Source organism: Phalacrocorax aristotelis, chromosome 10 (assembly GCF_949628215.1).
Source record: "Phalacrocorax aristotelis chromosome 10, bGulAri2.1, whole genome shotgun sequence".
In the NCBI taxonomy this organism is placed as follows: Eukaryota; Metazoa; Chordata; class Aves; order Suliformes; family Phalacrocoracidae; genus Phalacrocorax; species Phalacrocorax aristotelis.
In genome coordinates, this window is record NC_134285.1 from 10009042 (window position 1) to 10035811 (window position 26770).

Consider the following 26770-nt stretch of genomic DNA (forward strand, 5'->3'; position numbering starts at 1 on the left):
GTTAGCTTTTGTTTGACCCTTGCTGCAGTCCAATTATGGATTTTGAGGGTGGACTCCATAATTTTTAAGTGCAAAGGGGTACATACTCAGCTTCTAGCAATATGTAAATTAACTTGAAAAGTGTTCAGCAAAGTATCTATTCTTTACCTACAAACTTGAATGAGTATGAAAAGCACCCTGTAAAAGATCAAACAATTCAGTACAGACATGTTCTTGCTTTTACAGCATCATCTTTAGTGTTCTTTTACTCTCCATCAAGCTGGTGAGACGGGTTGGAAAAGTATTGCAGTGTTGGTGCCAGAAATGAGAATATGTTTCCTTTGCCCTCATTTTGGAATTGCATTACATCCTAGGGATTGTGATTAAGCTCATTAACATGTGACAAACATTTAGGAAATTGAGTCAGAAAAAATATTTTTATCCTAATACTTTTCTCCTGTGTTTATTCCAATGCTGCTATAGCTTCTGAAAAAATAAAGCAAGTAGTCGGACAGATGGTAATTATCCTAGATAGGTCAGGCGGCAGTGGTGGTCTGAGGTGGGGAACCTTCCTGTTAAATTCAGAGTTGTTTCATCATTTTCCTGTGTGGTAATCTGCAAATCCCGTACCCGTGGAATCTGCTGTCTACAGCCAACACGCTGGCTTCTTCACGTTGGTCACATGCAATAAATAAATACCTGCGCTGTAAAAACAGCAAAACTTTATGTCAAAGAAAGTCGTTGGTGAGCACCTGTGGTGCCATGTTATTTCAGCAATAACAGGCTATTTATTAGCCCTAAACATTCTCGATCAGGAGGCTCTGTCTAGTTCGTAGGACACATACACATATAGAATCATAGAATCATTAAGGTTGGAAAAGACCTCTAGGACCATCAAGTCCAACTGTCAGCCCAACACTACCATGTCTCCTAAACCATGCCCTGAAGTGCCACGTCTACACCTCTTTTAAACGACTCCAGGGATGACGACTCCACCACCTGTCTGGGCAGCCTGTTCCAATGCCTGACTGCTCTTTCAGTAAAGAAAGTTTTCCTGTTATCCAACCTAAACCTCCCCTGATGCAGCTTGAAGCTGTTTCCTCTTGTTCTATCACTAGTGACCTGGGAGAAGAGACCAACCCCCGCCTCGCCACAACCTCCTTCCAGGTAGTTCCAGAGAGCGATAAGGTCTCCCCTCAGCCTCCTCTTCTCCAGGCTAAACACCCCCAGCTCCCTCAACCTCTCCCCATGAGACTTGCTCTCCAGACCCTTCACCAGCTCTGCTGCCCTTCTCTGGACACGCTCCAGCACCTCAATGGCCTCCTTGTCCTGAGGGGCCCAAAACTGCACACAGTACTCGAGGTGCGGCCTCACCAGCGCTGAGTACAGGGGCACGATCACTGCCCTGCTCCTGCTGGCCACACTATTCCTATATACGACATATGCCAATAAAAGGTAACTTCTTTAGAGAGCACATGGTCTTTTACTTATTTGCCTCCTAATAATGACACCTTCAGGTTATATGGCTCAGGCTTTTTAAAATAAAAGCCTTATCCTTGGAAGCCCTGGTGGTGCGGTGACCCTTTCCACTCCTGTGCCGACGGCTGGGCTGCTGCGTCGCCTCCCTCAGCCCAGGCGGTCGGCTGGCAGGCTTCCTCACAGCCGGTGAAACAACAACGCTCGCCTCTGGCCCACCCCACCGGCCCGGCTCCCCGGACTGAACCCAGTGCCCCAGCGCCGACCGCACACCCGCCGCGGGCGGGCACCGCCAGCCCCGCCGCCCCGCCGCAGCCAAGCGCCAGGCCCCAACCCGGATCGCAGTCGCATTGCGACGGAGGGAGGGGGCGGAGGCGCGGAGGCCCCACGCTGATTGGGCTGCTGTCACTATTCGAATCACACCAGCCAACCGACTGTCGATGGGGCACGCCAGAAGCTCTGGGATTGGCCTGCGCTGGGTTTCGAGAGGGCCAATCAGAGTTCCGAGAGGGGCCGCGGAGGGTATAAGGGGCGGTGGCGCCTCGCGGGCGGCCACGGCCGGTGGTGTGGGGGCGGTGTAAGATGGCGGAGGGTGACAACAACAGCGTCTACCAGCTGGTGAGGGCGAGCGACGCCGGGGCCTGTCGCCCCTTCTGAGGCGGGAGGGGAGGTGCTGTACTCTGTCTCCCGGTGCCTGGGGAAGGGCTGGCGGCCGCTCGGCCCTACCGGCGCTGGGGGAGTCAGGGGAGCCCGGCCTGCCCATGGCGGCTGCGGCGGCCGGTAAGGGGTGTCTCGGCCCCCGAGCTTATGAAGCGCGGGGGAATGACTTGCTGCTCGCGTTTGCTTCTAAAAGGCTCCTGTGCAGGGCCCGGCGTGCGCCTCAGGGCCTGGCTGGCCTTGGCGAGGGCGCTCTGCGCCGTCCCTGGGAGCGGGCACGGCGGCTGCTCGCAGGCCGGAGCTCGTAATAGTACCTGGCTTTACCTTAGGTGCAGGGCTGGCGTTGAATATTCATGTCTTCGTGTTTCGTCTTCATTCACAATCCTTTGTTTGAGTTATTGAATGGTTCAACGATGCAGGAGACCGGCAGGAGCTGGATGATTAGCTTAATAATGTCAAGGGTGGGCCCGAATACTTGAAAACTTAAATACAAGGATATGTATATTTATCTCTGTAATAGTAAACGGCCGCCATGGGAAATGGGAAAATCACTGTGAAAACATGTGAAGGGGTTGAAAAAGGGAAGCTTTTGAGTGCATTCTTGATGGGCGCTGTTTCTTGCAGCAGGAAGCTGTGCAGCCTGGGAGATTCAGGGAGAAACTGTCACTAGTGCAGAGGTGGAAGGGAGGCTCGAATTTCTGCAGAAAAAGTGCAGGGAACTATATTGCCAAGAACATGCGTGATGTTCGGGAGGGATGCCCTTTTGGAGCAGAATTTCATATTTATGGAAACTTTTGTTGTTCGCTTAATGAAAAACACTTTTGAGGGATGGGCTCTGGGATGAAGATGGTGTTGACAAAAGCTTATTTAAGTTTTCTCTACCTGGCCCAGTGGGGAACAACTTACAAGAGCTGTCTTCTAGGCTGAGAGGGGCAGGGTGCTATTAATAACACTGCTATGTTCCAGTCTGTTGCCCATTAAATTTTCTTTTAGTTGTGATGTTGAATGCAAACAGCCAGAGGTAATAAAGCAAAAGTTTGTCATAAAATGTCTTCCTGAGAAATGCAGCTGGTTTTTTATTTCCTCCATGTGACAGTTGTGTTTATAACACAAAATAGATATGATAATTGGAAAGTGTTCAGCAGCATATCAGATAGTTTTCTAATCTTTTTTTCCCCCTGAACTGTAGCTTTCAAATAATTTCCAATGCTATCACACAAGAAAACTGCTTTGCCATGGTAGCTGCACTCACAGTCATTGTTATTCTAGTGGTGCTAGGCTTCTTGTCTGAGGTAAGTGTAGCGCACAGCTGAGAATGAAACCTGCTTTGCTATCTCTCCACAGCACATGTGCAGGTCTTGATGACTTTTTAATCTCTTACTGCTTGGCCAGTGGTCTGTTCTGTTCATGGTTACCAGACTTTTGTAATCTTTGAGATACCTTGTCCATGGAAGGGAAACTATTAAGCTCTGTTAAATGTCGAGCACCTGAAGTGAACTGCTTATTGAGCTGATGCCAGAGCAGGTGGGGCCTCCTTGTAGAAGATGTATAGGGAGGAATGTAAGAATAATACAGGAAGAGGAATTTAAAGGCTGCCTGATCACTGCCTGGGGTGACCTGTGGAAAAACTTTCTTTGTAGTCCAAATGTGATCAATTGGGTAACTCACCTTTACTGTGGATTCTGAGGTTTTTATCCATCTTCCACATAAAAAATTGGTATTGGACAGCAACTAGAAACTTCAGTTTAATGTGGTAGAGTTATCTTTGAAAATACTTATATTTTAAATAGTTCTCATGTTGCAATTTTCCAGATGTTGGCAACTTGAGAGCTTTTAGCGAAAACATACTCTCTACTAATCTGGGGAGAGGGAGTACTGTAAATAGGGGATTTGGGGAAAATACCCTGGCAAAATCTGGGAGGAGGCATCATTTGATCTAATAACATGCTGCAACTTTGTTAGGATCTTGACTATTTTAAATTATCACTGCTACAATGTCATAACTTACTATAAACCTGACAATTTTATTAGTAATTCAATTTCTCAGAAAGGTTTGTGAGGAGGGTCTTTAATTATGACACTTCTTTTAGCGAATTTGAGTGTGGGAATTTATTTTGATGCTCCGGTTAGTAATAAGTGTTTTCTTCTCCTTTTATGTAGGCTGCAGAAACTGCTAGCTTGGAAGAGCAGTTGCAAGGATGGGGAGAAGTGATTTTGATGACTGATAAAGTTCTTCGCTGGGAGAGAGCCTGGTTTCCTCTGGCACTGATGAGTGTTGTTTCGTTTTCTTTTCTGTAAGTAGCTTGTGGAGGGAGCCTGGAACACCACTGCCCTTTCATGGTTGGTAGCAAACCTATTAAGTAAATTAGTAGGACATCTTTAAAAATCTAATAGGAATGCTTTTACTCCAGGTTCTGTTTCTGGATGTGTGTGAACTTTGTTGAAAAGAAAAACTGTAAGTTTTGACAACAGGAAGTAACATGAGTCACATCCTGCTCAGGGGGGCTGGGGGGCAGGGCTTTCTGCAAAAGCTGTTTGCCACCAATGGTTGCTGTAGTTTTTTTTACCCTGCTCAGCTGTATGTTCTTCATTGATGTGTTTATATTCTGCCCTCATCCTTTGTATCCTGTTTCTCAGTCAATTTTGTTATGTTCTTCGGCTTTTTTCCCAAAACCAACAGTAATATCATTATAGAAGACTTGTTTCCATAGGGCAAACTTTCCTATTCTGCATCTTTGGTGTGGTGTTTAGGATGAGTTTAATTGGTTTTGCACAACTTGTTTCTTTTATGTTCTCTGTCCTGTCCTTTGAGAAAGGAAGAAAAGGAAAGACTGCAGGTAACTTCCAGTTAACAGGATGGGAGGATGTTGCCGGTCTCTGGGTTGGAGATACAGAAGTGGCAGGCGTGAGGCACTTGTACATGCTTTTATGTAACATAGTAGTAGTCAAGATGACCCCAACCTTCCTTGTACAGCATGATACTCCATGCCAGCTGTGGAGTTTGCCAGTCGCACATGTTTTTGGAGTAAACAGAAGAGGGGAGTTACAAAAATGTTGAGACAGTGATAATCAGTCTTCTGGCTAACATAAATTTCATGGTCTTTAAGGGAGGTGAGGAAGATGGAAGTCAAATGAAACTGAAAAGTAACTTTGAGGAGTTAATTACATGAACTTAAGGCTATTTGTTATAAATTTTGTGATTATAGCAGGAAAGATCTTGTGTTGAATAATACTTTGAGGAAATAGAACTACTTCAGATTCTGAATTTGTACTTTATAAAAAATGAACTTGAACATTCAGCGCAGTAGCACTGTGCAAGATGTATAGAAAGACTGGCCCTGCAATGGACTGTGTCACTTCTTTATTACTTCAGTGTTCAGGAAGTTTTGTTACGTGCAATTCAGTAGCATGGGGCACAGCTGAGTACTAACAGACATTTGAGATGAGCTAGTACTTGCCCAGTACCCATGCTGCTGTATTTGAGTGATGGCACTCTTCATATGTAAGAGCACATTGTCCTGTTTGGAGTTTTATGGCTCCTTGTCCAGAACAGGCTTGGTTAGCTCTCAGGGGTGAGATAAATGACAATCCATAGTGGATCTGAGTTCTGTGACTTACTCAAGAACCAACAAGATTAGAGCTTTCGCTCTACCTGGTTATTTCACATGTTCACTCACTCATCCTCATCCCCAGTCAGTGTGAAGTTCACTAGATGTCAACGTCTGAGAGAGCAACGATGATGAATTTCTACTTCTGCTGAACTTCATACTGTGATTGCTGTATTGTAGCATTTTTCTTAACTAGTACATTAAGAGAACTTTATTTTTATCTGTGTTTCTTTGTAATAGTGTTGAAGTACTTAAATATCCTTTTATTAGTAATAGGAGCAAATTTGAAGATTTCTTTGAAGTGTTGGGCAAGGGGGTAGGTCTACTGTTCGAAGTCTTGAGCCAATCTGAAGAAGTGACTGAATATGTCTAGTATTTAGCAGTCTGAGCACCCAGAAATCATTTCTGTTATCTTCTTTCTGCAGGATGATCTATTACTTGGACCCATCAGTTCTTTCAGGTGTCTCCTGTTTCGTGATGTTCCTCTGTCTGGCTGATTATCTTGTTCCTGCTCTTGCACCTAGAATCTTTGGCTCTAATAAATGGTGAGGAAAACTTGAATTAAAACAGTTTACTGAGTGTAAATAAATTATGAACTTTATCAAAATGGATATCTGACTTGCAAATATCAAGTGATTACTTTGCAGATCTTATTATAATGACTATAAACTCTATACTGTATGAAGTGAGGACACTAGTAAGATGCCCTTCATCTTTTTTTCTGAAAGATGACTACTCTAACATATCTTCATTGTTCTTCCTCTTCTAGAAAAATAATTTTTTTTCTGAAGGAGTAGGCACATTCTTTGCTTTCTGTTAAGGACGCTAGTTAGTTCTGTGAAACTAGTTTTTAAAAATTCATGGATAATAGATATTAAGAACTAAAATTATGAGGAAGGGTATTGGGTTATATGTTTGGAAAGAGTGTCAGTAGTAAATACAATGAAGGAAGAGAGTAATGCAGAGAGTATGAATGTGATTGTGATTGAAACAGATTTGAAGAAGGGCAAGGCTTATATAAAAACAGTAAGCTTGAGCAGAACCTTATTTGAAGTAAATTTTGAGTTAAAAGCAAATTTTAGTGTATCTGCTTTAAGATGACTAATGGATAAATGCTATTGTCTAATAATGACCCAGCATAAAAGCCAAAGTAATACACAGCGGTATCAGGCATGTATTACTTGTGTGTATCACACTGGCGTCAGATTAGAATCAGTGGTCATCTGGTTTGCATGTGGTTGCTCTTTGGGAGTCAATTTAAGAGAGTCAGTGGACAGAAAAATTACATGGGCAATTGCATTACAATGCTTAATAAAGATAAGGTGTAAAACTAAGTGAAGCAAATGCTAGGATAAGTACTGGATAAATTTTTATGGCTGGAAAAATACCATGGGAGACTTTTAAAATTTCAGATGAGATCTTCAATTTTTGTATGTTTTTTTTTTTTTTTAAATAAAGGACTACGGAACAGCAGCAAAGATTTCATGAGATTTGCAGCAATTTGGTAAAATCTCGTCGCCGAATTGTTGGCTGGTGGAAACGTCTCTTCACACTGAAGGAAGAGAAGCCTAAAATGGTATTGAGTTCTAGGAGTTCATCTCTATTGTCTTAAGATTTTGTTTGTCTTAAGTATTTTAGCAAGGCACATGTCTGAATTAACTGGTATTCCAAACCAAGAGCCAGCAGTTCTGGCTGTGACTTAATGCCAGTCACATATCTTACTCAAGCCTGGAGTGGCAAGTTACATGACTCCCAACTTGCAGTACTGTGCACGTAGGAGCATACCCTTGATATTAAAATAAAGCTAAACCGGGCTTCTTTGGATAGGTCAGTTTTTGGAAACACAACTTGTTTCCAGTGTGCATGAACTGTCCAAAAATCTAGATCTTGGCAATGTGTCAGCTTAGGTACATGAACTACTGAGTTCACTGAAACAGCTTCAGGAACTGCGTGAGGCTGAAGTTGTGTCAATGGGGATGGCGTAGTCTGACTCTAGGGGATATCTGGACAGAAAAGAACTGGCGTCCTGTAAAACCGATGGTCTGAAAATAAAGGAGAACATACAGTTGTAGACTCTAATCTCAATTTTAACAAGCCTATGTGTAAGTATGGCATGTGGGGGAGCCAGCAAACTTCAAGTTAGTTTTAAATGTTGAAGTGTTGTTGGATACTGAAGGGAAGGGGGAGAATTCCCAGCAGATCTGTGATAACTGTTCCCTTTTCATCTTTTAGTACTTCATGACGATGCTTTTTTCTCTTGCTGTGGTTGCCTGGATTGGACAGCAAGTTCACAATCTCTTTCTGACCTATCTTATTGGTAAGTGTGCAGCATGCAAACCAGAAGTAACTTCCTTGTTAGCTGCCTGAAATGGTATGAGGCTGGTAGAAGTAATTTTTCATTATATGTGTGGTGATTTTTGTTGTTAATGGGCCTTAAGGGAAGTAAGGAATTGCAAGGGGATGAAAACTTGTTAAAGGAGTACTAAATAATTCCTTCTTTTCCTCCCCTCTCTAGTAAGTTTCTTGTTGCTGTTTCCTGGACTAAACCAGCATGGGATCATTACAAAGTATGTTGGAATGGCAAAAAGGGAGATAAACAAACTTCTCAAGCACAAGGAAAAGAAAAATGAATGAAGACTTAACTGCTGTTCACTCTTGTAATAGGTTTACTTGGGAACAGTTTTGAGAGTTAATGTATAATTAAGACAATAGAAGTTGTATTGCTCACTGGCTTTTTTTATTGGCTCCCTGATGAAGTGAGTGTGTCACTAGCAACTGCTGTGGGTTTGTGTGTCTCCTGCTGCGCTGACTAGGGCTCTGCAGCCTCAGCTGATCTTGAATGGAAGATCCTGACCTTTGATGTATGGAGCTTATTAAGTGTCTTCACCAGACTCAAAACTCAACTCGAGAAACAGCAGAATTGTAATGTGTGATAGTATTTCTGTAACTGCAAGTTTCACTGATCTTTAATTTGTGGCTACAGCAAGCATGAAAGGCAGTTCTGAAAGCTTACATTTCTTAGAGGCCTGTTACTACTGATCCTTGTGGAAGGAGGACAGGTAGCTGAGTAAGGATGGTCATAGCTGAGATACATACCCAAAATGGCTGCCGAAGGTGATCCCATTGTCTCAGAGTCTGTTTGCTTTTTTTGGCTGCATATTCCAGATTATCTGTTGAATAGGGGTCTGGAATATATAAATTTGTAGTTCATTATTTAGCTGTAGTGTAAACTTCGACTCATTGCACTGAGACTGTAGAAAATGAGTTAAGGTGTGTGTTACCTGAACAGCTGATTGTTCTAAAAACTGCTGTTGTCACGAAGCTGTGTAGCACATCTGGTTTTATGAATGTTGTCTGTATACAAAATCACCTTGAATATGCTATGTTTGTCTCCTGTAAATAAGCCTGAATTGTTTGTGCTTTTCTATGACCTCTCCCTCCTTTTTTTAAAATTGAACTTTTTTCTTTAAAAAGCTAAAACCTGTGTTACTGCATTTTAAAAGTTTACTCGTTTGAAATGAACTCTTCAGTGTCTATTGTAACTGTTGATTAGGTAAATACAGACTAAAGAGGAACTTCTTTGAGACTTGTTGTTTGTGAACACTCAGAATTGTGTAAATGCCTTTCAGTCAAGAACTGGAGCTGGGAGTGGTGGTTTAGTGCCATGTGGCAATCTGTGTGCAGTGTTCTGACAGAAAAACACCTTTGTTTGAAATTGTAAATAGTAAAACTTCTGTCAGCCATGGCAGTACACTGACAGTGCCTGCTGCAGAGGGGAAAGGCTGCCATGTTATCTGTGGTTGATGAACACTGGGGAAAGAGACTGAGGCCAAATCGGACCCAATCACTAAAACCTGTGGTGGTGTCTCCCCACAGTTTGGATCCGTAATGCAATGGTGAGAGTGCTCTGCTTGACTGGCCCGGGCTGTTGCTGGGGAAAGGCTGGGTGTCCAAGAGCAAGCAGTGATGCTGTGCAGTGTTGTGGAGCTCTCTGGGGGAGGGCTGGTGGCAGCCCCTCTACCCCCATGTTAGCATGAGTTTAGGGTGCTCTATGCTGGATGTTACAGCACTGAAAGCTTTCTCCTTTTCAGTGAAAATTCATAGAAACACAACCCATCCACTATGCAGCTTTGCTTACCCCAGACCTTCAGCTGTGTCGTGTAACTCCTCACCACACTGAGTAGCTATGTGGTTCTCCACTGTACAGGGCCCTATTGAAGCTTCAATGGAGATCAAGTATATTGGGTTAATCTCTCTATTGTGTTATGCCTTGTAGAAAAAACAGGAGGAAAAAAAAAAAGCCCCCGCAGAACTGCAGTAGTGGCACCATCCATGTCCTCCTTTTTGTTGGTTAGGGGTTTGTTTGCTCGGTGGTTTTGTGTGGCTGGGTTCCCCCTCCTGGGAAGGCCGGGAGTGCGCCCCGTCGCGCCGCCCAGCCTGCGGCCAAGGGTTTTTGTCCTTCCCGCCCCGCCGTACCTTGGCCAGCCGCGAGGCGTCCTGGTTGCTGTAGGAACCGGGGCGGGGCTGTCGCTCCGGAAGCGCGATGTGCGGCTCTCGGCCAATGGGGACGGCCAGGCCTGGCGCGCGGCGCCCGCCGACTGGGACGCCGAGTCTCGCGAGGTCTGGATAGACGCCGCGCGGCACCCCGCGCCCATGGCCCTCCCATAACCCCGCGCGGGCGCCCGGCCTCTTCCTTTTCCGCCATCTTGCTGCACCGGTGAGTGCGGGGCGCTGCTGGGCCCCGGCCACCATCCGCCGCCTCCCGCCCCCATCCGGGCCCCACGGCCGCCTCTCCCCGGCTTGCCGGCGCCGCGAGGGTGCGCTCGGCTGGCCCGGCCCGCTTTGAATAGCCGGCGGCTCCCCTAGCGCTCCGTAGAGCCCCCGGAGCGGAGGGTGGGGGGAAGCGCCCTATCGCCCGTGGCTCCGCTCTGGGCAGCGATGCGGGGCGTGGGCCGGGGCCGGCGGCCGGCGGCTGGCCGGTGCTGTGAGAGGCTGGGCTGGGCAGGGCTCCTGGGAGCCGCGCTGCCGAGCCCGTGGGTGTCGGGGAGCGAGGGTCGTGCGGCGGCGCCCAGGAGGAGGTAGCGAGGGGCCCTGGGGGTGGGAGGGCTAGGCCCAGGGAGGGGGGCAGGAGCTAGGCGGGCCTGCTCGTCTGGGGGTGCCGGCTTAGCAGTAGAAGCTCTCGGTCGTCTGGCCGCCGCGGGAACGGCACTGCGGCCGGGTCAGGAGCCTCCCTGGTTCGGTCTGTCCGTGCGCTGGCTCTGTCATTAGCGGGGCATGTCATGCCGTGTGGCCGTCCGGGTGCGTCTTTCTCGATCACGAGAATGCAAGGGTTGATGCTTGGTTTCCTTTTCGGAGTGCTGTGTTGCGCTTGCATCCTGCGATTTTCTTTTGCAGATAAGCAAGCCGAGAAGCACCTGTTATATTTAATGCCGTGTACGACCTAGTTTTTTAACAGGGCTAATACTGCAGAATTGGGTTGTTAAGTCCAAAACGATGCTCTTGGGAAAGGTGTCATACTGATTAAACGTTATTTAGATGGCAGTTTTTAAATCTTCCTGTGTGCCTGTTGATAAAGCCAAGTTTAAACAAGCGTGTCAGATTTCCTAACTTGACATGGTAGTTGTGACTCCTCTTGAGCACACCTGGGTATGTGATTTGATCTGTTTTTTAGCCTAACAATGCTTTTTAAGGTTTAACATAATTTTCTGCCAGCCTTAGATCTTTTAGGTTTAAAATTAGCCTTTTAAGAAGTGCCCTACTCAGTATTTCTGTGCTGAAGAGCTGGTGTACTTAACTGCCTCTCCTCTTGCCTGCAGGCACCATGGTGCGCATGAATGTTCTAGCCGATGCTCTCAAAAGCATCAACAATGCAGAGAAACGTGGGAAACGCCAAGTTCTCATTAGGCCGTGCTCCAAAGTAATCGTCCGGTTTTTAACTGTGATGATGAAGCATGGTAAGTCTAGAGTGTGTAGCGCTGGCTTTTTTTCTCATTCATGTTTCTGTGGATGCCGTTGTGTTAAGGTGCTTTTTGACTAAAAGTAAATCAAGATGCTTGAACTAGTTTTGTACAGCATAGTTACTTGAGTTGTATTCATGTTGCTAAGTATTAAGTGTTTTTGTGTTTGCTAATTTTTTGTAGGTTACATTGGTGAATTTGAGATAATTGATGATCACAGAGCTGGGAAGATTGTTGTCAATCTCACAGGCAGACTCAACAAGGTAGGATTTGCTTTCCTGAATTCATTTCTGTGGTGTTTAAATGAGACTTTCTATCTTCATGTTTGTCTGCTCCAGTTCTGAGATAATTACTTGTAAAGAAGGTGGTACTTATTGAATCCATGTAAGTGAGAGTAATATGGGTATTATCAGTGGTTACCAAATGCTTTGTAATTTTTCTAAATTCATGATGTTATGGTTGACTACATCTCTTCTAAACTCTGAATATGTAAGACAGTTCTTCAGGGAAGTCTGCTGCAAGTGCTCTGTGTTTCTCTCTCTTTAAAAGCTTTCTGGCTTCCTAGTGATTTCTTGGTTTCTTTGCTATTTAAGTGATCTGGAAGACTTGTCTTAAGAGATAGGAACTGAGTTGCTTTCCAGGTGATGTTTAATACCTGTAAATGTCGAAGACAAACCTTTCTCCTGCCACTGGATGAGCTTTGCTTGCAGTTGAGGGAAAGTTGAATGCTATGTTAATTAGTGCTTTTTTAAGTTTCTGGGGCATATGAAGTATTCATGTGTGCTTTGGAAATTTTAAAAATGCTTTTGTCTCAAAATATTGAGCTGTTTAGTTCCGTGATGAGTTGCAGTGCATCATTGTTTGCACTTAAGCTGTATGAGTGAGAGCTGGCTCTTTACTAAAGAAATAAAAATATTACTTGGTCAAAGTGTGTTGGGGGCTATCCCCACGATGAACAAATTCTGCAGCTGAAAACTGCTTGAGTGTAGTAGGCAGAGAATTCTGACACCGCCCAAACTACTAGTGTTTTATATCTGTAATAAAGATTATGTATGTCAGGTTTGAGTGTAGTGTTCCTTGAACTCTTTTGGGATGATTTTGTAACTGATCTTCTGGGGTGCAGCTGGGTATAGTGTTTCTCTGAATAGTTGCAATATGGGAACAGCTGTTCGGTTGAGAAAAATGTCCATCACTGCAGCAAGAATCACAGAATGGTAGAGGTTGGAAGGGACCTTTGGAGATCATTGTGTCCATCCCCCCTGCTTGAGCAGGGACACCCAGAGCAGGGGGCACAGGAACGCGTCCAGGCAGGTTTGAATGTCTCCAGGGAAGGGACTCCACAGCCTCCCTGGGCAGCCTGTGCCACTGCTCTGGCACCCTCACAGGAAAGATTTTTTTCTCATATTGAGGTGGAACTTCCTGTGTTCCAGCTTGTGTCAATTGCCCCATGTCCTGTCATTGGGCACTAATGAAAAGAGCCTAGTCCCATCATCCTGACACCCACCCTTTAGATATTTATAGGTATTGATGAAACCCCCCCTCAGTCTTCTCTTCTCCAGGCTGAACAAACCCAAGTCTCTCAGCCTTTCCTCATGAGGTTGATGCTCCAGTCCCCTGATCATCTTGGTAGCTCTCTGCTGGACTTGCTCAAGCAGTTCCATGTCCTTCTTAAACTGGGGGGCCCAAAACTGGACACAGTACTCCAAATGTGGTCTCACTAGGGCAGAGTAGAGGGGGAGGATAACCTCTCTCGACCTGCTGGACACACTCTTTTTAATGGAGCCCAGCACACCATTGGCCTTCTTGGCCACAAGGGCACATTGCTGGCTCATGGTCAGCTTGTTGTCCACCAGCACTCCCAGGTCCTTCTCAAAGGAGAAGGTGTGCTTCTGTTTGCATATTTATTAAGATGATTGGAGCCAGTGAGGTGGTAGTAGTGATCATGGTCAGCAAGTAATATGATTAATTTAAACTTTGATATATTTTATGCATGCTAACTTCTCCCTGTTTAAAATCTATAGGTAGTGTCGCTAACTAAGCGTTATGATTAGAAGTAGAATATCCCTGAGTAATCGCAGGATTTCTTATGATACAGGATGCTTAATAATCTTCAGTGATTTATAGTCGGTTTTGTGCACTCCCAGGTCTAGCCATTAATTTGTTAGTTCAGCTTCAGCAGCAGTGTAAGTCACCCTAAATCGAGGAGGAGGAGGCAGAGCGGAGGATATAGCAGCGGAAGAGCTGTGTGAGAGTCTCCACTTACCTGAGAGGAAGTGCCATTTCATATTATGGGAAGTGGAGTGTGCTTCTTAGTACTCTAATCCTTTTCTGCCAAAAATATTTTAATTGCAGTTGTTAATTTTCTTCATCCATTGAATTGGAATGACAAATATGCAAATCTACTTCATAAAGTTGTTCTCAGTTTGCAATGGAATTCTGTTTTACAGTGTGGTGTAATCAGTCCCAGATTTGATGTTCAGCTGAAGGATTTGGAAAAGTGGCAAAACAACCTACTGCCTTCACGTCAGTTTGGGTGAGTATGGACAAGAGGTAAATCAGTGTCATATGTGAAAATGTGGGGTTTTCTATTATGCTTTCATCCTGCCTGAGTTAGACTTGCCTAACACATTTCCTCTCTGATCAGTCTGGAGGTAGATACCAGTCTAAAAATCCATCTTCCATACAAAGGCTCTTTTTAACTGGTTTAAAGGGGCACTGCTAAGCAAGGACCTATTTTTGCTTGGCTTTGGTAAATCTTGTTTTCTCCATTTCTACAGTTTACTGGGAAAATAGGACTCTTGTTTTAATTTTATTAAAGGCTGTATAGATGGGGGAGGAGTCACGTAAGTTACCAGGTCAACAGAAGTAGGTCTTACTGCTTTAAACTTCCTGATTGTGTATGAATTTATTAGACATCAAGTAATAAGAGGCTCGGAGCCTCTGTTAAACAAACCTCCACAACACAGAAAATGTTACTATTATGCAGTACCTTTTTCCTTCCCAGAATTCACTGAGTCAGAGTAATAAATATCAGTGTACCAGGATGACAGAGCTCGAAGAGTCTTCAGTGGCTCAGCCAGTCTGTCCTGTCAAAGGCAGGATTAACAGTTCCTTGTCATTCCTGTTCTTAAAGCTCCAGTGACAAGCTGCTTGCTTTGGCTGCACCTGTATAGCTTGCGAGTGTGTGTTTTCGTATTGGGGATTTTAAGAGTATTTATAGAGTGGTTGGACAAGAGATTCTCAGCCGAGAAGCTGTGTGGATGAAGTAGGGTGATAATCCAAATGTTGGTATTAGCGATGACTAAGGCTGCTTCTGTTGTCAGTCCAGATCCAGATATTCAGCTGCCTCAGTGCACAGTGTTCAAAACACTGCGAGACAAAGCGCTCAGAGTTGAGGAGCTGTCTGGCACCATGGCAACTCTACCTGCTCTGAAGAAAAATGTCTGCTTAAAACAGAAGCAGGCTTCGTCTAGAAACTATAGAGTTGCTCCTGCTACAACAGCTGAACTGACTTGACAGCAGGAATGCGCAAGAAATGTCCTTTGTGTGCTGCAGAGTTGTACTTGTGAAAGGAGTTTCTTTTTCATTGTCTGACAGCCTGATCTCGCTTCCGTTAGGCCCAGTCATACAGAAACAGGTCTTAAAATTGTAATACAGAAATGAAGTTAGTGCTGACAATTCTGCACGAGCATAGACCAAAGCGATAAACTGAACATTTGTTCTTTCTTAACAGGTACATTGTACTGACAACCTCAGCTGGCATCATGGACCATGAGGAGGCTAGGCGAAAACACACAGGAGGCAAAATCCTGGGATTCTTTTTCTAAAACTTGTAAAAAAAGAGGATACTAATAAATTGTTCAAATGGACTCTGGTGTTTCCAGTCGGTATTTTAATGGCTTTGAATGCCACCTGTGACAGTGGTTGTAACAGAGCGCTTCAGTAGTGCTTAAGTTCTAACTTCAGATGATGTTCGGGTTCCACACCATCCCTGGTCACAGCTTTTATTTCTGTTAATGATATGACATACTTTTAATAGTTACCTCTTGAATGGCAGTTACAGGTTGCTATACAGAACAGCCTCAGGAGGAGAACTGTGATCTCTTGCAGTGGATTGCCTCTTAGGTGTTATATGTAACTATGGAGACACATGTATCTGTGACTATAGTTTCACCTTCTGGCTAAATAATAGATGATGCCTCGCCAGAAGGTATTTCCTGTTTGTGGTTTAAAAAGTTATGAGATGTGGGATTGTGGAATAATTAAGATGGTTGAAGTTCAATTTCAGATCACAAACTCATTCTACATCTTACAGTGTAAAGAGTAACCGAGATAGAGATGAATAATTGTTTTTTTCTTCAAATTTCCACTTTGAAAGCCCTTTGAAACAGCAGAGTTTTGGGTAGGGTGGTTGCTGTGCAGCTGCTTTGCACATTGCCATGAAGATGTAACTGGGATTTCTTTTAAGATTTTGGAGCGAGGAAATAAGGATATCTGAACTTACAGGTAGTGACTACTTAGTATTGAACGAGTTGTTGGCCTTTGTTTCAGACATCTGGTGCGTGACAGCATAATGTACTTGGTAAGAAAAATTCCTTCCAAAGCAGTGCACAGAGCAGGTGACTACAGCTGAAGAGCTACTTGCAGGTGGTAGAGAATGGGAAGTGAGCTGCTGGGCTGTGTTGTCCTTCAAGAGCAGTTTGCTTATTTCACTTTGTTGGCTTATTTCACTTTGTTTGGAATCTTTATTAGGAAGGAGCCTGTTGAAATGTAGTAAGCCTGTTTCAACATGCTTTAAAACAGCTGTTGAATTTGTGGTTCTCCTGATACAAAGAGTTGGAAACAATTTTCCTTCTTGGTGTATGTCCTGATGCTTGATACGTACAGTGCTTGAGTTAGTTGTTTTGCGCCTTGAAGGTGATACTTCATCACAAAGCTTTTCGGAGAGCCTCGGGATGGAATTGGCTGTCCTCAGGCACAAAGTCTTGAAATTCTATAGTTCATGTAAGCTGTTCAGTTCAGTCTGTTACTTTTTATGGAGGAAAGGAAAAGGTCATACTGCTAAGCAAACTGGTCTTAACTCTTTTTAGATGGGCAGCAGAGTCTTGCCTAATGTGGTGGCTCTTCTCTGAGGAAGAAGCAGCTAGAGACGGGGCTGTGAAAGGGTGCTTACAGTGAGCGTTCTGGTGGTGTACGCCAGCATCCTGTAACAAACTTGCAGCTTGACTGACAAGAGCAGGGGAATAATAAAAAAGGCTAGTTTACCTGTTTTGTCTTGGTCACCTGCCGGTTAAGGTCACAAAGCATGGAGTTCAGATGGCATCAAACATTCAGATGTGAGCAGTTCTCCTTTTAATGGTTCTCAGTTTGATTTGCTTAGCTGAAGATAAAGAACTGTACACTGAATCACAAAGAGTAGTTACAAAGTCAAAAGAAGTCTGTCTTGACCCCTTTTTTATTGTCAAATGAAGCTATTTTGTTACAGGGTTTTTTACTCTATCCTTAACAGAGAATTCTGCAGTGCTAAGCACTGATGCAAACACAAGCTTTTGTATTTCTTGCTCAGAGTAACCCTGAAGACCATATCAAGATTCGACTGTTCCTGTTTATAAAATCTTGTTATCAGTCTGGAATAGAACACACATTTCTGATACCTGATGGAAGAAGGTCAGTGGCACCTCAGGGCTTTCTTTAGGTTAATTTGCTGTGGCTACAGGTTACCTGCTGGTTTGACATTTATGTTTTAAACGAGCTTTACACAGGATGCTCATCAGTTTTTTCTGAACCAGTTTGTCTGTGTATGTCCTTCACTACCACAGAGGCTCCTGAAGCAAGAGAATTTCTGATACTCTCAGTTGACGGACAAGTTGGGAGTAGACTGCGTTAATTTATTTCACAAGCCAGCCCAGTGACTTTTGTAGAATTATTAAATGGAAATTAGAGCTCCAATGTAAAAAGAATGACTTGGAGGGAAGCATGCAGGAGCAGGTGTGCCTTCTCCACAGTATATCTAACAAATTAACTACACGCTGGCTTACCACACGTGGAAGCTGATACGGCTGTTCTGAGTTCATAAGACGATCTCTGAGCTTGTACCTCACTGATGAGAGATCCTGGGCAATCGCTGTCAGCTGAGATCCAAGGAACTTCTGAAGTGGGTCTCAGGAGCTGATGCACAGGATTATGACATGCCCTGCAACACAACTGCTTTAAATGGGTTTGCAGAAATTCTTATCCTCAGACATGCTTAAAATCTGAAAGTGGTATTATTTTAAGCTTAATTGATGTTTTGTGAGCTGAGGGCATGTGCTTTGGGAAAGCAGTTTGTAGGTAAAAGTTAACTATCATTTTGGGTAATAAAGATTAATAGGGAAAGGTGAGAGGGAAAATGATACAGAGCTGTACAGGATGCAACTGACAATCAAGGCAAAGTGTTAGTTCAGAGGTGTTTGGTACCTGCAGAGCAGAGGGAGGTTAATGGTGGAGGAGTCTCCTAAGGGACAGGTGGCTGATGTTCATGTGGGGAAAACTGGGAGGGCGGGTGACACCTGTGGAAAAGCGTCTGTGCTGCAAACCCCTGAATCACCAAGCTTTACCCTCGTGCTCTCCTGGATACTGTGCAGTCTGACACTGAACGAGTCTGGAAGTGATTGTGTCGCCTCTATGCCCTTCTAGATGCAGAGAGAAGTCTTGGCCTTTTGGCTGGAGGTCTGCTTCTACTTGCGAAGCCAAATCTGAACGCTGAGGTCTGTGTGTGCGTGGCTGCTTGCCAGGCTGTTGTGCTGGGGAGGGTCTAGTCATGTTGTGGTATGGATAGCATGTGGTGAAGCTGCACTGCCTATAATCCCTTCTTACCTGCTCAGCTGATGACAAGAAGGTAAGCATCAGTAGTCCTAGTCACGGTAGTAAAATGGGATCAGAACTTAGAGTTGTGAAAATTACTAAGTCGGAAGTAGTTGGGAGAGCATTGGTGACCCATCTGCGGGGTACAGCCTGGTCTCGCTTCTGCTGTCAGATACATGGTCAGTATTTCCAGATGCCGACTGCTATTGCTTCTCATGCCGTTCTTTAAGAACATTCTTTAAAAACAGGTTCAAACTGCCTGCCATGCATTGAAATACCTGTTGTTGCAGTGGGAAGTTGTCAACAGATGGCAGCATCCGACTTTGAACTGCTGGAGAGAGGGCAAGCTGTGTGAGAAGAGTCCCAAGAGGGCTTTGGCATTGCTGCTGGCCTCCTTGCTCCTTCTGAAGAGCTAAATATCCTGACTTCTCCTGTACTCTGGTCCACAAAGATAATTTTTTCTTTCTTTGATGCACTAGAGCCTGATGTAAGATAATATGGGAGGTGAGAGTAAGTATGGATCTTCAAGATATGACAAAGGGTAAAAAGCCTGGTGCGTGGCAGTGGCTTCACTGGAAATGCATTTTCTCTTCCTTGTCCTTTTGTTTGTTGTCTCCCACAGGTAATTAAATTACCCTCGTTCCCCTGAATGGCATGTGTGTTTTGTTTCTCAAACTCATGTGCCAATTACTTGCACCAGAAATGTAAGCAGTAATTAAACCTCGATCTCCAATGTCTGAACAGTTACCTTAGTGACTCTCACACTTACTGGAGTGTAGGTCAAAGCCAGCAACAACAAAAAAGGATGTGTGCAGCGGTGCAGCAGAAAGCAGGGAAAGAAAATGGGTCAAGTTGGTGAGAGAGGCTTTAGAACTGGCCCCAGCAGATTTGGCGCTGAGTAGTTATTTCACAGCAGTGAAAGAATGTGAAGTCGCTCGTGGCTGGTGTGGGAGCCCTGACTGCAGGGCGCAGGATCGGAGAGCGCTGTGATGAGTGTGTCAAGATGTGCAGATGAGGCTGGTGGTAGAGGATAGGAGATATCATATATTTTTAAAGGAGCTGGGACTGCCAAAGCTATTATTTTAGGATTTTTAATTATAATTACATGCTTTCAAATGACAAGATTTTTTTGTTTTGTTTTGTGTGATGCTGTTTAGCTAAGTTTAGATTTAAGACAAGCCTATCCACTGTCCAGTGTCTTACGGCCAATTAATGCAAATATCAGGCTCTCAGTAAGTATCTGGATGGATTTAACCACAGTTTAGTCCAGAGGACTATTCTAGTAGAGCCAAGGAGTTTCAGAAGCTGGCGGCCTGTGATCTTGCTCATGCCTCTGATGCTTTCTCTGCTCAAGTGCTGCCATTTTACACATGCAGTTCTGTTTTAAAAGAGAATTATCTATTTTAATTCTCCTGCTGTTCGCCATCTTCTTGCTCTGGTACATTGTATTTTGGCTACCAGCTCATGACCTTGATTAATTTGGTTTTGTTTACAAATATTTTTACAAAGAGAGAAGTGCTGACATAGCAAGTGACAAGAATAACTGGGTAAACTTTATTGCTTGATATGCAAAGGTGCATCTTCTGCTGGGGAAAAAAATTAAATTCCATTGACCTTCTCCTGCTCTTAGATGAAGCAAATGAGGATGTCTGAAGGCATAAAACTTTCCACTTAGTTTTAAGTTGATCCAGTCTGGTTTATTATATGAGATACATAAGAATAGTCTCAGAAAAGCACTAGAAACAGAGAGGAACATGTACAAAGAAATATTGTCGTTTTGGTGAAGGTAATGAGAGTTCTGACCTTTGCTAGGACCACTCTTAATGTAATCAGGTAGTCCTGGATCCACCTTTACCTGACGGTTACCCATGGGTTTGAAAGCTGTCCTGGCATTCTTGATCCGACTGCGCTAGGTTTATCAGCCACCAAGTGATTCCTACTCAGGGTGTGGCTGCTAATTTGAACCTATATTTATTTATATAGGGAGCACACATTAAAATCTGTGGGAAGCCTATTGGGGTGCTGTGATGCGCAGGGCAAGTGCATTGCATTGTGGGGGGAGTGTGTGCTCAGCCAAGCAGAGGTGGCTGCTGCTAGGAATTTCACCATCTCCAAAAGGGTTACAACTCTACCAGGACAGGCTGTACCGACTGGTCTTTTCTCACGCAGTACCCAGAATGAAAAGATGGGCAGACATTGATTAACAACTAAATTACAACCTGGTCAAATGTGATACTTGTGATCTGACAGTATTTTAATCATGCTTGGTCTGTGTAGCACAGGTTTCAGCTGGGTGCTGATGCTTCAGTGTGCTGAGTCTCCTTTGTGTGCTGGTTTTCCTTAAGCAGAGGAATGGATATCGTAATCACCTGATGCGTGTTCCAGCAGGAGTTTCACCGAGTGAAGGTGGGGGAAGAAAAACTGCAGACCAAAAAATGTACTCAAAGTAGAAGTGGGGAAAATAATACTTGTGTCACTAAGACAATTGTTCTACTTTCTAAAATCTGAGTTGGGAAGTAAATCCAGAAGAGACAGTCGGTTATCTTCCCTGACCTTTGTATAACAAAGGCCCCAGATCTCATTTCTGTTGAATTTCTCTCCATTTAGTTCTTTCTGGGTGCGAGGGAGCAAACAAGAACAGGAGAGTATGCTACTGGTGAAGCTGCCTTTACAAGCGGAGCAAAGCTACGACGATTACCCCAAGCAAGCAGCAAGCAAGTTAAACCCCCTTTTGCAAAATCTCTGATGTGCCGGTGACAAGCCTCAGTCTAACAAGGTAATCAAATTCATGTCTGCTTTCTTCCATAGACTAAATGTAGCTGACTGCACCAACTGCCTGATGCGTCCCACAACCCTGTCCCCCCCTCCTTCACACACCGTTTGTGATGCTCAACTGTTTAAGCAAAATCTCTGGGGACATGTATTTTGTTCTTGGGTTGGCATCAGGGCAATAGTCATTCCGCAGTTGTAGTTGATCAAATTTTAGCGCTACGCAACCGCATAATGCAGCAGGGTTCTTGAGATCAGCCAGCTGAAAACACCCAGCAGCTGCCACTTATACTTTTTATAGTGACATAAAACACTGTTAAAGTGGACACCGAATGGTCTATAAAGGTAAATGGGTCAGGTGCATATTGTAACGAAACGGGTAGCTTGCTCTGCCTGTCCTGGGATGTAATTTTGCTGATCCTCAGGACACCCCATCTCATCAGTCTTGTGACTGAGTTGAGAATAGAGATGCTGTTGGTGCAGTTGTGCTGGTGGGATGGACGTGGACTTTGCTTTGGGATTAAAAGGGCAGGATTCAAGTTCTAAGTGTAGCTTAGCTACATTTTACTGAGGTTTTTATCTGCTAGTGCTACACTTGGTCATTGTGTATGCATTCCTGTAGTATTCTCTGCTTTTGGACAGGGTGCCCTAGCAATGTATGTAGAATCATAGAATCATTAAGGTTGGAAAAGACCTCTAGGATCATCAAGTCCAACTGTCAACCCAACACTACCATGTCTCCTAAACCATGCCCTGAAGTGCCACATCTACACCAGGGATGGCAACTCCACCACCTCTCTGGGCAGCCTGTTCCAATGCCTGACTGCTCTTTCAGTAAAGAAAGTTTTCCTGTTATCCAACCTAAAACTCCCTGATGCAGCTTGAAGCTGTTTCCTCTTGTTCTATCACTAGTGACCTGGGAGAAGAGACCAACCCCCGCCTCACCACAACCTCCTTTCAGGTAGTTCCAGAGAGCGATAAGGTCTCCCCTCAGCCTCCTCTTCTCCAGGCTAAACACCCCCAGCTCCCTCAACCTCTCCCCATGAGACTTGTTCTCTAGACCCTTCACCAGCTCTGTTGCCCTTCTCTGGACACGCTCCACCAACTCAATGTCCTTCTTATTCTGAGGGGCCCAAAACTGAACTCAGTATTCAAGGTGATGCCCCCAAACTTTCTGTCTGCCAAGGAAGTGCTTTTCTTCACAGTTTGGGGGTAGTGTAGTGTGAGGGCAAGCCATGGAAATGGAGAGCATTCCTGCTACTCTATAATCCATTGCCATCCTGTCTTGGGTCTTCATCATTTATAAGCAGGAGTTGATTTGTTTCATATTTCATTGATTTTATTTATTGTTCCCACTCTGTAAACACATCCTGCCACCCATTCTACAGAAAACTTTTTACAGAAGCTTGCAATCCCCTGCCTGTGATCTCTAGATGTCTCCCTTGCCCTAATACAAGAAAATATGAAAAAGGCGGGAGTAGCAAAACACTTGGTATGTGATCTTGGATAGAAATATGTATGTGCAACACCCTTCTGCCTTCACTTCCCAGCTAGATTAGAGTGGGATTTGCCCCTTCTGTTGTGGGGAAGAAACCTGGCATAACCGTTGTTGTGTTCCACGGATGCAAGTAAATTGTGCTTTCAGCTGGATCAGGCTGTTAGCAGGAAGAAGCCAGGATTATATCTGGGAGCAGGAGGAGAAAAGCAGGTGATGAGTCAGGTTAAAAAAAAAAAAGCTGCTGCTGAAACCCACCTCTGAGTTACTTTCCCAGCTCATTGAAGGATGCCTAATTGGTGTTCGGTCCACTGTTTTGTGCAGTTCTAAAAAAAAAAAAAGTCCAGGAACATCAGCATGAGAGCTTTAGCTTTTAAGTATCTTTACAAAACAGGCCTTTAACCGTAAGAATGAAGAAAGGGGGAAAATGAAAGGATTGTTTTTTCACATTGATGCTTGTCTCCTCACTTGTAATAACATGTCCAGCTGTATTCTTGCATAACTGGATCCTCGACATATAATCCACAAGTCTGTGTGGGCTGGTAATTAGCGCTGGCCCTTATTCAGCCCTCGAGATTCATTCCTTAGGGCAGCAACATTAGCCACTCAGTTAAGCATCTGCGCTTCTCAGATTTGAAATAATTTTTACCTCACTCAGGCAGGCTGTGTGTCCTGGAGCTGACTGCACACATTGCTTGTATTTGTGCGGAGACCTGTGTTTGCTCTGGTGTGGATGGGCAGGTGCATCTGTCCCTCTTGGGCAGAAGTCAAAGCCTTGCTTGTTTTCCACGACCAGTGGAGGATTTCTGACTTGTTTCTGTTTTTAGTTTAATGTGAAAAATAGTTATAGTTCAGCCCAGGTAGTGGGAGTTTGAGTTTGGTGTGATGCCTTGTTTACTGTCTTTGTGAAGTATTGTCAGGTGAAAGATGAGATATGCATGGTAGGACGACAAAATTCATCTACTACCTGCTGGGCAGATATTTGCTCTGGGAGGGAATCAAAAATCAGGAGACTATTTTTAGCTCTGAAATACTTTTCTTGAATGGCATTCAGTCCTCGCCAGCCTTTGATGAGCAGAAAAATAATCCCGCAGGGGAAAAACCAAAGGTGCCTGAATCTGTGCTCAGCTGTCGGCAGCTCCCATTGTGGCCATGGGAGCACTGGAGCAGCTCCAGGAGCAGCAGGCATCCCCTAACGTGGGCCATGGGAGCACTGGAGCAGCTCCAGGAGCAGCAGGCATCACCTAACAGCAGGCACCAGGCGAGAGCAAAATGCTCGAGGGCGGCAGGGAGCTGGAGTTGGCAATACAGAAGTGTGTCAGAGCTTGAGTAAAAATGACTCTGAGCCCATTTTCCTGATAGACACCCAGCCCTGCAATGTAGGGCATGGGGCTGAGAACCACAAGCCTATTGCACATCAGGAGTCAGCCCTGATCCCAAGCCCCGGTGGGAGAACTCATCTTGCAAATTGGCAAAATACGAACCCAGTGCTGGTAGATGGCAGCTCCAGAAATAGAAAGATACAGTGATAGCAGATAACACTCCCTGATAGCTGAAATAAAAAGAATTAAACAGTACAAAAGTGTGCTTTAATTGCTAACTGTCTCCTGTCTGCTTAAATCACTAGAAATAAGGGTCTGCTCTTTAGTGATGAGCAGTTCCAGGCAGAGCAGACGTGATGGGGAAAACATGTTTGGAATAAATACTGATGTGAATGGCACTTATTAGCTACAGTGTGGCATATTTATTCCTCTGTAGTTAGCATAATAGCACAGCTTGATATGAGAAGGGTTCTTTACTCATGTCTGTGTGTGCGTGCATAAAAATAACAATGGATTGTTATGGGCAGAATGCAGATGATTTTCCTGTCTCTGCAATTACCGCCCATGTTTGGATGGCATCATTTGTGGGAGATGAGCGAGTGGCCTAAGCATGGCTGTGCTTTGAGAAAACCTTCCTTTCCATGCGTCAAACAGGAAACAAGTGAGACAACAGTGCAAGAGGCCAGCTTTTCTCCCCTGTCTCCATGCCTGACAGTGGCTCTGCTCTGCTTTTGGTTGCTGCAGGGGTCCTATGAGGCAGAGACACCCCTTGCCAGCCCTGCTGGGACTCCTGGCAGCCTGGCTGCAGCCAACAGCCTTAACTTGGGCTGTGGCTGGAGTGGGAGGGAAGTGGAAATACCCCAATTATCTCACAGGAATTTAATAGGAGACATGTGGGTGGCTAGGTGAAAGCTTTATTTTCTTCTGAGAAGTTGGGCGCTCCAAGCGGAGACAGGTGATGGAGATAAGGTTGGTTGCTTGAATGTGCAGGCTACCTGCCTTTCTGCTGATGGGAACCTGCTCATCTTATTCTTGTCTTGCTTTTCTGTGCTTGTGTGCTGGGTGCTTTCAGGTGCCCCCATACCAGGTGCTCTTAGCTGGGAGTGGTATTGGAGGCTCTGCAGGGAGGTGCTTGTTGCTCCCTTGCTGAGAGCCTGCTTGATCCTGCTATCTGTGTCAGGGTCTAGCAGCCCTGCTGCTGCCCTGCCCCTTCTTATTTCATGGGGTTTGGGGTTTCTTGCCCTTCGAGAGCAAGAGCCTGCAGTAATTTAAAAAGCATTGACCAGTTCAATGAGGACTTACCACTATGGTTGCCATTTCTTCCCCAAGTTTCTGGAGCGAGGGAAAGCCTTGTAGAAGGTCTATGTGTTCAGTAGATGCTGGCTGCCAGCCAGTGTGGGGCGAAGGGCCCCCTTGCAACAGCTTCCAGAGAAATCTCTGTATTTGAGTGGTTCAGCAGGTGTCATCTATGAGTTGTTGCTTTGCAACAGCAGTAAGATTTCTCATCTCTTCTGCCTACATTTTAATGTAAGAACATGTGAAAATGGACAGTCTTGGACCTTTACTGTCCTGTTTAAACTCTGAGTGACACTGGCTGGTGAATTGCAGAGCTGCTTGGTGAAGGGGAGGGAAGACAATGGGGTTGACAGACAAAGGGACTGTCTGAGCTCTGTTTCCATAAGAAAAATCATGAAGCATTTCAAATGAGGAGCCAAGAGCTTCTCAGGTTGGCTGTGAATGCTGAGTACTGTCTCAGGACCCATCTTGGAAGCCTTTTTGTTGAGGGGAATAATTATACTGTGGCAAAAGTATTTACTTGCCAGGTATTTGCGTGCCTTATTTGTACGGTGTTCTTCCATTGCAGGATGAAAAACGTTAAGATGTATGCCTGGGAGTAACAAACTTTCCATTCTTTCTAAGTTTGCTTGACTGAATGCTCGGTTTAGAAATACCATAAAAGTGCCAGGCTATAGCTTGAAGTATCTCATTACCAGGTGTCAGGCTGCTTATAACTTTCACTCAGGGATTGTTGGGGTTTTTTTCCTGTTGGTCTTCTAATGAAAATGCCAAAGGGGGAAAAACTATTACAAAAAATAAATGCTGCTTTGATTGAAAATAAAAATGCTGAGCCAGCAAGTGGCTTTCAGTCATGCTTGCTTTATTGCATGGTCCTTGACTATATGTTATTTCACAAGCCTATGGGATGTTGTATGGTGTGAGGGTCTTGTATGGGCAGGGTCCTGCTGGTTTGCAGCACGCTAGGAGGAATTGCAGAGCTGAGAGATGAGAAGGTAGTTTATGTCAGTAGAGGGACCTGACGAGTAGGCAGGGGGGAAAAAACTCGGATGCTGAGGTTACAGCACTGACTTGGCTGAAGTCAGACAAGTGTCCCCTGTAGGGCATGGGCAGCATGGCCAGCTGAGGGAACAAGGACCTTGTTGGAGCTTTTGTGGCTGCTGGTCACCTGTGACAATGTGGGGAAACTGTTTTAATGCTCTTGCCTTCTCTTACAGGGTTGTCAGCTGCTCTAGCTTTGGGTGCTAGTGCAGTAAGTGATGTGAGGGAGCTTCTGGCATTGCCAGGCCCTGTGTAGTATGCCTGTGGGAGACCACAGTGGACCTATGAAAGGTGGCTGAAGAAGCAGCTGAGAACTGGTGATCCAAA

The 26770-nt window shown here is 44.8% G+C and overlaps 1 protein-coding gene across 4 annotated transcripts; it reads left to right on the forward strand.

The window, feature by feature from the left end:
- Positions 1-1847: 1847 nt before the first annotated feature.
- Positions 1848-15546, forward strand: LOC142062578 (small ribosomal subunit protein uS8). 4 transcript variants are annotated; one of them, XM_075105148.1, is made up of 9 exons: positions 1945-2073; positions 4273-4406; positions 6146-6265; positions 7179-7296; positions 7953-8037; positions 11537-11674; positions 11861-11940; positions 14125-14210; positions 15411-15546. In XM_075105148.1, exons 1-9 carry the CDS (start codon positions 2038-2040, stop codon positions 15502-15504), a joined length of 891 nt encoding a protein of 296 aa, XP_074961249.1. In that variant the 5' UTR covers positions 1945-2037; the 3' UTR covers positions 15505-15546. The 4 variants fall into 4 exon arrangements, with proteins under 4 accessions (XP_074961250.1, XP_074961249.1, XP_074961251.1 ...); XM_075105149.1 differs by lacking the exons at positions 11537-11674; positions 11861-11940; positions 14125-14210; positions 15411-15546 and adding an exon at positions 8236-9299 and having other exon boundaries at positions 1848-2073; XM_075105150.1 differs by lacking the exons at positions 1945-2073; positions 4273-4406; positions 6146-6265; positions 7179-7296; positions 7953-8037 and adding an exon at positions 10311-10437.
- Positions 15547-26770: the final 11224 nt, after the last annotated feature.